General features: G+C 39.1%; 2 protein-coding genes across 3 annotated transcripts in view; one reads left to right on the top strand and one right to left on the bottom strand.

Moving 5' to 3' along the window:
- The window catches only part of LOC123516747 (organic cation transporter protein-like), a 58140-nt gene extending 56874 nt beyond the window's left edge, over window positions 1-1266 (bottom strand). Inside the window, exon 1 of the mRNA XM_045276354.1 lies at window positions 1166-1266. Coding sequence (XP_045132289.1) covers window positions 1166-1168 — 3 coding nt within the window. The 5' untranslated portion in view covers window positions 1169-1266. The remainder of the gene's footprint in view (window positions 1-1165) is intronic.
- LOC123516750 overlaps window positions 1-10038 on the top strand; it is a 116603-nt gene that overhangs the window by 52801 nt on the left and 53764 nt on the right. The window contains exons 1-4 of one of the 2 annotated variants that reach the window (XR_006678272.1): window positions 918-1108; window positions 9130-9212; window positions 9443-9538; window positions 9908-9988. Coding sequence is in view for 1 of the 2 variants with exons in the window: in XM_045276361.1 (XP_045132296.1) it covers window positions 9157-9212; window positions 9490-9538; window positions 9908-9988 (186 nt within the window). In the remaining variant the exon portion in view is untranslated. Of the gene's footprint in view, window positions 1-917; window positions 1109-9129; window positions 9213-9442; window positions 9539-9907; window positions 9989-10038 lie in introns of those variants that run through there. The other variant, XM_045276361.1, reaches the window with a different exon arrangement.

Consider the following 10038-nt stretch of genomic DNA (forward strand, 5'->3'; position numbering starts at 1 on the left):
AGAACTCACCCATAACACCTCTCACATTACGAACATTGTCGAGAACGACACAAATGAGAGAGAGAGAGAGAGAGAGAGAGAGAGAGAGAGAGAGAGAGAGAGAGAGAGAGAGAGAGAGAGACCCTCCCATCCTTTAAGAGTTGTAGACCTGATGCTGATTGGACACTAATTTCTCCAAAGCTCACAAACGGCTGATGTAAACCACCGCACCAATTGTTATCATCTAGTATTTATCACTTTTGTTGTTTTTTGTTGTTGAAATGTCTTGGTTGGTTTATTGTAGATTTATTCTCCTGCGCCTGAAGATTGCATTCAGTGTTTATTAAAAAAATATTCATATGCACAAAAAATTCATAGGCATTCATAGGGATTCATGGATTCATTTATTGATGCAACTCTTCGAACCTTTAACTAGAACAGATTCTGATGTGTTCATGGCAGCAGTTCCTATGAAAATCTGAGAGGGAAAATTACACATCTCTAGAAGGGTACCAGTGAAACACCTTTTATATAGTGTGTGGCCGCCCGTGCGACAGAAACCAGTCATATCCAATCTGGCTGTTACAAATAAGGCTCGTATTCTTAAACACTTCTGTGCTTCGCCTTCACCATGTCATGCTGGGGCTGGGTGGCGTAGTTAGTTACGGCGGCTCGTGTTCCGGTCTCCCGTCTAGGCGGCCCGGGTTCGAATCCTTGCCAAATCTAGTTGCTTGGTGGGAGACTGCGCACTCCTGTTAACCCTAGCGGTGCCATATGACCTTAGCTGTTGGGGTGCCTAATGGAATAATTTCCATTAACACTATTTCAAGAGAGTTCATTTAAATGTTCCCGAGTTTTAAGGGTTTTAAGAGGGAGAATAACAAGATTTCTGTATTACTGACTGGATAACACTCTTGAATCTCCGACAAATCACTAGTAATCATCTCAGTGGCCTTGGAAAAAAGACGTGGTGAGAGAGCAGACTGTTTCTGATTACGGACCCGAGACGCGGTGAGAAACTGCATAGCGTGAAACGGGTCTGGCTGGCGATACACTATACGAATACTACCTCGGTTTGATCAGGGAGATACTGCATTTCACTGCATGGTGTCCTCACAGAGCTCTTCAGGTGAGAAAATCAATGTTTATTAGGTTAGGGTTTGGAAGGTGGTGGAGGATGCCTTACCATGGTGATGAGCGAGACGAGGAGAGGAGGTTGTTATCGTGGCTGGGAGATGGCAGTACGGCCCTGTGGAATACAAGAACAGTGTTATAGGAATATATTTGTTTGTCTCTTTGTAAGTGTTGTTTCAGAACACCCACACCTCTTTTCCATGTAATGAGGTGAAACAAGTGCAGATGACCAGCTCGCCAATGTCATTATCTTTATGAAACTACCAGCTGGTACACGTGACAATATGGCAAGGCATGCAACACACACGGCTTGAAGTCAGATAATTATGTCCACTCGGAATTCGAACCATTAATTACTACCCTTTGTCGCCTGCCGTCTAACCACGCTTTAATCCAGCCTAATATTCTACCCTCTATACCGTGTGCTTTTACCTTTTTTAAGAGCATCTGGTGAGGTACTTTGTCAAAGGCTTTACTGAAATCTAAGTATAGAATGTCATAACTATCACCTTTGTCTGCCGCCTCATAAACCTTACTATAAAAGCTCAACAAGTTGGTAAGACACGACTTCCCCTTCATAAATCCATGTTGTGTGTGATTTATCAAGCTGTGTTTGTCTAGATGTTCCCTAATGTTTTTCGCTATTATTGATTCCATTAGTTTACCCACAACTGAAGTTAAGCTGACAGGCCTGTAATTAGACGTTAGGGTTTTATCCCCCTTCTTAAATATGGGAACCACATTAGCTTCTCTCCACATTATCGGTACCTCACCAAACTCCAGTGACATCCTAAACAGTGCCGCTAAAGGGGCTATCACACTGGCCTATGATACGTGGAACGCGGGCCATGGTTCTTGGTACGAGTCAGAGGTGGTTGCCATGAGCCCAAACTATTGACATGATATATATATATTTTACATTTCTAAATTGATGAAATATTATTTAATATTCCAATATGTAAAATTTAGTCACGTTCTTTTTAGTTCATGTAAAATATTTTTATTACATATATTATATTCACTTTTCCATTGGGATAGCATACGGAGAACCGGGATGGATATGAAGCCATACCCAACTTGGTTCCGCTAATCCCGGGCAAGTTCCAGCTATCTGGAGCGGATGTTCCTGGTTCCGCGTATCATAGGCCAGTGTGATAGGGCCTTAACGGCTCGCTTACAACGTCCTTGCATTTCTTTAGAACCCTTGGATAAACTTCATCAGGTCCTGGTGACTTGAATTTCTTTAGTTTATCTATCTCCTGTTCTACCATCGCCTTAGTTATAAGGATATCTGTCAACTTTTCACTATCATCTGCCCTAAATACCTCATCGCTATCTGGGATTTTCTGTGTGTTCTCTTGGGTGAAGACAGTTAAAAAATACTCGTTCATAATTCTACTAATCTCTTCCGCAGAACTAGCCATTTCACCATTTGTTGTACTATTTCTTCTCTGCTTTTCGTCTTATATAATTGAAAAAATCTTTACTTGGCTGGCTACCCTCAATTCATATTAACTTTTAGCTTTCCTCGTTAACCTCTTAACTGTTCTTACTAATTCATAGTATCGTGGCCTTAAACCTTCATCTTCTGCCTTTAGCCTCTTAGATATATTCCTTTTTTGCCCTATGCACCGCTTTAATCTGTCTGTCATCCACCTAGGATCGTTGCTTCGTGATTCTATTGTTTTATAAGGAATGTTGGCTATCTGACCGTCACGTATTTTATGTAGGAACTCGGTATAGCTCTCACTAATCCTCAGCTGACCGGGATACCTCCCAGCTTCCCCCTCCGCCTCACTCTCTCTCCGCCCCATCCCGACTTCACACCTCCCCGCTCTTATAGTCGCCACTATCAGAGACACGTCTGACCACTAGGAAGGTTGACTTGGAGTCTAAAAGTTCATTGGTAGTCGTAGTTAGGTCCAAAGTACTTGAAAAATAACTAAGTACATTCAAATACAGACTTTAAGATGATACTATTGTGTAAATAGTATGTGCATTGAGTGTTATGATAGGACAGTATAGGATAAAGAAGTCTTTTCTCAATTGGCAAAATAATGCATTATACTAGGTCATGATAATTTTAAAACGCAACAGCTTGAATGCATTTATTCCTATCACGAGCCGCGCCATTCTTCACTCCGTCACTTCGGCATCACTCGCAACACCACCACACTGTCCACAGTCTACATCAATGATAGTATGGATGTAATAAACTATATATACAACTGAAATAATAGACAGGGTATCCGGAAGTAGTGCCAGCAGCCAGCAGCAAATCAGCTGATTGCTAGACACACCACACAGTTTCCTTCCAATATAAAAACAATGAATGCGTTCAGATAGTGTTGCATAACTTCAAACAATGTGGAGTGTGTGAAAATAGTGTTTCTTCGCCGTGATTACCCGTCCAGCCCTGCCTCTGCATCTGTCGCCAGGCTAAGAATTTCATGCCACCGCCAAACAACGCCTCAAAATGCATATGTACGGTAAACAAAGTCAGAAGAGCATTTAGTATGAAAATAATTGTAAAAGATGGCAAAAGATGTAACATTGCGGCACTGAGAGAAAGGCTGAAGAGAGCTAGTTAGAGAAGAAGAGTTGAAAAGGTGAAAACCCATTGATTCCACTGTCTAAAGGATTGGTATGAGTGGAGCTCGGCCTACATCCTTTATGTGTGAATCATATTCCGTACATGGACGGATAAGGCCTCTGTACATAGTTCTCACCTGGGAGAAAGAAAAAGGAAGGAAAAACTGGCGAACACAACTCAAAATACCAAAATTTATAGCAGGTATATTAGCTAGAAATAAGATGTGAAGTTTCCAGTTCAGAATATAAGCAAAGGACTAACCAAAAATGTTCAACATAAGAGACGGGGACAGTTGAGTGTCATTGAAGAAGAGATAGTTGTCTGGAAGGTTGTGTTTATGTATGGAGGAATTGAGATTTAGTGGCATTCAAAAATACTAAGTTTACTCTACTCCAATAAGAAATTTTGGAAAGATCTTTAGTCAGCCTTTTTGTGGCTTCCCTGCGTGAACCGTTTACTTATTGAAGGGTTAGACGTCTATGAAAAGATGTGGAAAAGTGTATGGTGGTATCATCAGCGTAGGAGTGAACAGAAAAAAATGTTTGGTTGAGAAGATCACTGATGAAGAATAGGAAATGAGTGGCCGACGGGACAAAACCCTGAGGAACACCACCGTTTAGAATAGTGACCGTCAGAATGGTCGAAAAAAAAGAGACATGGGATAAGATATAGAGAAAAGGATGGAATGCTTGGGATGGTTAGTTTGGAATTTGTACCAGACTTTGAATAAAAACTTTTGATACTTCTAAGGCAACAGAAAAGATTTCATCAAAATTTCTAAAAAGATGACAAAATCTCGGTAAAGAAAGCCAGAAGATAACTAATAAAGCGACCTCAACATACCACGTCCCTAGGTGGCTGCAATTTGAATTCTGATATTAACACGATAGATTTACACGTTTATTTTAACACTATAGTGACATGGTATAAAAAAAAAAGGAATAACTCATATGTCTTCACTTACTGATTAGGCAAGTTGTAGGCTAGGTGTTACAATTTCTGAGAACAATAGAAGAGACCATTGATGTTGTCGGCCGCTGGTTATTAAGGCTGGGGGATAGTTTTGAGAGGGTGAACCTTTATTCCAGCAGGCTCTATTGTTATCGTACGCTCTGCATGGGAGGTGATGAATTCTATATTTTATATTGTTGCTGGTAGTCGTGGGTTTTTATCGGTTTGGATATGTGTTGTTAGCGGTGTATGTCTAAGGATAGCAACCTTCTGCAAACTCTTAGGAAGTTAACCATTTGCTTTTCTGAGGTTAAACGTGTGTGTGTGTGTGTGTGTGTGTGTGTGTGTGTGTGTGTGTGTGCACGCTTACTCTCGTGCTCGACGATCACGCGGAGTTGACTGGTTATAAAATGGTAGTCTGGTTAAGAAAATGGAGTTTATTCTGACACAAAGCACTGTGAGGTATGGTGTTCTGCGGTGTTCACTTAGAAATAAGTTCACGGAATTATGGTGAGGTAGCATGGAGTATCCTGGTATTAATGCAATTGGTTCGTTTTCAGAGGAACGGGTGGTGATTGGAAGGCCTCGTCCCACAGGCGAACCAGCCAGTAGCACTGGAGACGGGGAGAAGTAGTTAGTGGGGTGCCACAGGGCTCAGTTTTAGGGCCATTATTATTCCTAATATATATCAACGACTTGGATAGTGGAATTAATAGTGATATCAGTAAATTTACGGACGACACAAAGATAGGTAGATTAATTAGGTCCGATTCGGATGCCAAGGATTTACAGGCTGACTTGGATAGGATGAAGGAATGGACAGATAGATGGCAAATGCAGTTCAATATTAACAAGTGCAGGGTGCTGAGCGTGGGTAGAGATAATTCAAACAATAGGTACACAATAGATAACGTCACACTAGGAAGTTCCAAGAATGAGAAAGATTTAGGAGTCATAGTTAGCTCTGATCTTAGTACAAGGAAGCAATGTATCGAGGCCAGAAATAAGGCAAATAGAGTATTAGGTTTCATCTTTAGAAGTGTTAAAAGCAGGAGTCCTGAAGTAATACTAAAATTATACTTAGTGCTGGTCAGGCCACATCTTGACTATGCGGTACAATTCTGGTCCCCACATTACAGGAAGGACATAGCTCAATTGGAGTCAGTGCAAAGGAGGATGACTAAAAGGATACCGGGAATGAAGGATATACCCTATGAAGAGAGACTGAAAATTACTTGGTCTGCATTCCTTAGAGAGATGTAGGTTAAGAGGAGACCTGATAGAAGTATTTAAGTGGTATAAGGGTTTTAACAAAGGGGACATGAATGTAGTTCTTAGGATCAGTAGCGGGGACAGAACCAGAAATAATGGGTTTAAACATGAAAAATTCAGGTTTAGGAAGGAAGTGGGAAGGAACTGGTTTTCAAACAGAGTGGTTGATGAGTGGAACAGTCTCAGTGGGCACGTAGTCAGGGCTGAATCAATAGGCAGCTTTAAAAGAAGGTTAGATAAATTCATGGATGGGGAAGATAGATGGAATTAGGTAGATTAAGCACACTGGGACTGCCTCGTATAGGCCTGGCGGCCTCTTGCAGCTTCCCTCCTTTCTTATGTTCTTATGTTCTTAAGTACAAGTATATGAAAATATGTACTGAAGTCCAAGTCCACGTACATGTAGTACTTGGAGGCAAGACGAACAATGTATTATTTAATATCAATCGTGTTTAGCCTGCATGTTAGAGAATTAGCATCCAGAGTGAAAGGAATGAATGTAATTGCAGGAATACTAGTGGAAAATGAAAACCATTCTCCCGTCATCCTTTTCCTTGTACGCATACTTATTACAGAACTGTGTATCAAGCTTGGTTACTTTAATCTCTTTCATACAGACGGGCTCTCTATTACCCTGTGGTCTTTCGAATTTGGATTCCTTAGTAAAGACCTCCTGAAATTTACAATTTAACAGTTCTGCCATATTTTTGGGTCTTCCACCATCCCGTTCTCTCCTTTTAACCTTTCTATTGTTTCTTTTTGCCTTATTTTTCCATTTATGAATCTGTAGAACAATTTTGGTTGCTCCTTACATTTTTCGACAGTGTCATTTTCATAGTTCCTTTCTTCTTGCTTCCTCACCTTAGCATATTCATTTCTTGCTGCTTTGAAGTTTTCCTTATTTTCTGGATTTCTATTTCTCCTCCACCTTTTCCATGCTCCATCTCTTTTCTCCTTTGCCCTAGCACACCTTGCATTAAACCAATCTTTCTTTCCTTCTTCTTTTGGTCTATATTTTGGGACATATTCCCTGACTCCTGTTTTGTATATTTCCAAAAATAAGTTATATTTCTCTTGCACCCTCTCTGAGTTTTCCATCTCCTCCCAGTTAACGTTTTTAAAATAGTTCTTGAGGTTCTCAATATCAGCCTTTCTGTAATTTAATTGGTCTCCTTTGTATGATTCGTCTCTATCTTCCTTTCCCTCTTCTATATCCATTTCTAATATTACATGGTCACTCTTTCCCAATGGGCACTTATATCTTATATCATCGTTCATTTGTATACCCTTGTAAAAACTAGGTCCAATCTCGCCGGCTCATCGTTTCCTCTGAATCTTGTGTTTTCCTTTACTCTTTGGTCCATCATATTATCTATCATTAGGTTCAGGAATCTATCTCCCAGGCTTCTTCCCCATACCACTTTCATAATTTTCCCAGTCCACCTCCTTACAGTTGAAATCTCCTACTAATATCACTTTTCTCCTTTCTTTAATGATTCTCGTTAGACTCCTTATTGTGTCATCTATCATGTCTTTATATTCTTGATTGGTCCATGAATTTGTTTTTGGTGGCACATATGTTCCAATGATTGTTAACTCTTTTTTATTAATATGTATCTTAATATACAGTACTTCTGCTTTTCCTTCCCACACTCCACTTGGTTTACCACCATCTCTTTCCTTAACATCATCATGACTCCTCCTCCTCCTTTACCCACTCTGTCTCTCCTCCATATATTATACCTATTATCTATGTCTATTTTTATTGCCTCATTTAATTTTGTTTCACCAGGCATACAATATCTGGTTCTTCTTTCTTTATGTAATCTCTTAATTCTAATTTACTTGATAAAACCCCATCTATGTTCGTATACATCATTTTTAATCTCTTGTTCTTTTCGATTTTAGTTAAACTTGCTTTATTTTTTCTCTTCCTTCTCTTTTATATACCATTTCCTTATCCTGTCTCCTAGAATTCTCCAAAAAAATGCCTTCTTCTCCTCCTCTGACCTTTCATTATTTTTTTCCCTTGCTTCTGCCACCAGTTCGTTGTGTCTCTTCCTTTCTTCCTTATTTCTATTTTTCTTTATATATATATATATATATATATATATATATATATATATATATATATATATATATATATATATATATCCTTGCAACCTTCTGTTTCTCTGAGTTTTGTCGTTCTATATAGTATTTCTTCTGTTGCTGCTTGTGATTTTAGTAGTATCTTAATTGGTCTCACTGTTCCTTCTTGATATGGTCCCATTCTGTGGATTTCTTCTACCTCCTCTTCTAAGTTCTGTCTATCCTCGTCATTTAGATTCTTTAGTAGGTCTTTGACTGATTTCATTTCCTCTTTTTCCCTTCTTGGTCTATATTTTACATTTTTTCTTTCAGGCCAAAAATAATTACTTTTTTTTCTGCAATTTCCCCTACTAGATTTTCTTTTTTCTTGAGGACTCCTATAATTTTGTTTGCCATATTCTCATCTCTTTCTTTTAACTGTTCTTGAAACACTTCGTAAAAATTTTCCTTGTCTTTTTTATCTTGGACTCCCCATGCTTGTACTTTTTTTTTTTTAATCATAACCTGTACTCTTTCCTCTTCTTTGTTTACTAGATCTTTCAGTTCCTCTTTTTCTTTCTCGGCTTTACCGAGTCCTTCCATCTCTTTCTTGTACTTAGCTACTTCCTTTTTCAATTTCTCGTTTCTGCTCTTAGCCTAGTTTCATTTTCTTCCATTCTTTTTATCCTTTCTTTCAATTTCTGGAACTCTTTTTTCCTGTTCTTCGTTCTCTTTAATTCCCATACTCTCCTTTATCCATTTATCCAATTTACGTTCAATAGTCAACACTCTTAAATAGGGAAGTATCTGCCGTATCAAAACCTTCGAATGCCCTCTCATCCTCATCAACATATTCATCCTCTTCTTCCATTCTTTCCCTGGTCTCATACCTGCATTTAGATGTACGTAATCTCTTCCTTACTCATGATTCTCTAACACTGTATTCATAAAAACGAGTCTACACTTCTCTTCCAGGTCTCTGCAAACACAAACAACAGGTAGTGGGGATCAGCTGATGCTCGGAGCGACGGCACTGCGTCTTTCCTCGACCGTGTCTCGTGTGTGTGTGTGTGTGTGTGTGTGAATTTATCACCATTATTTGGGTTGAGTAAACATCTGGCTTGTTGCAGAACATGATGGATATGAAGATATAATTGATGCCCTGGGATGAGGAACACAAGCCACATTTCAAAAGTGCTGCCATTCAGTCAGAGTGAGTAAAAAATTAGTTCTTACGTTATTTTACTGCAAATGTTTTGGAAAATTGAGTGTACTTTAGACACAGCCATATCATGTCTAATAATAGACATCATAACTTTGTGTGTATAACTACTACAGTAATTTATTGAATTGCAAGATGTTAGGATAGCAAATAGTTAACCAATTAGCACTTGTCAATGGAGAATTAACTATTCATATTGCTTAATATTATTTTTCTTTCAGTATATGATTGAAATTTCAGCAACCTAAATGAAGACTCCTCCATCCAGGTTCCACTCCTTGGGGAGGAAGTCTCTACTACTGCTGAGCATAGTGGAGGTAAGCAAGCTATGACAGGTGAACTTTAATGGAGTCTGGCCTTACCTCAAGAACTGTCACCAATCAGTGATCACACCAGAAAGTGTATGGGGTGTTTCTTCATGGAACATACACTAATGATGGATGTATGATAGTATGATAATTCTTTAACTTTTAATGACAAAAAGGCATTATTCAATTATTGGGTGCTATTTTGCATGAAGCGTATTTAATTTGTGGTGAATTCCTTTTAGCAATATTTAAGAAATTGTTTCAGTTATTTTATAACATTTTTAATATGTCAGTTGCATGTACTTTGCTTATCTCCAGCGTGCCAGAGAGAAGATTATAATTATTGTCGTGCTGTTAATGTAATGACTGTTATGACAGGTGGTGCCATGGAGCATGAAGACCCCACCGTCACTACTGGTGCCAGGCAGCACTCCTTGCGACCTGCAAGTCTTGCTAGAGGTAATAAGCAGTGCAAGTAGCACAATCTGTTGTACTACCTTTGAGACATC

The sequence above is a fragment of the Portunus trituberculatus genome, chromosome 41 (assembly GCF_017591435.1).
Source record: "Portunus trituberculatus isolate SZX2019 chromosome 41, ASM1759143v1, whole genome shotgun sequence".
Taxonomy (NCBI): Eukaryota; Metazoa; Arthropoda; class Malacostraca; order Decapoda; family Portunidae; genus Portunus; species Portunus trituberculatus.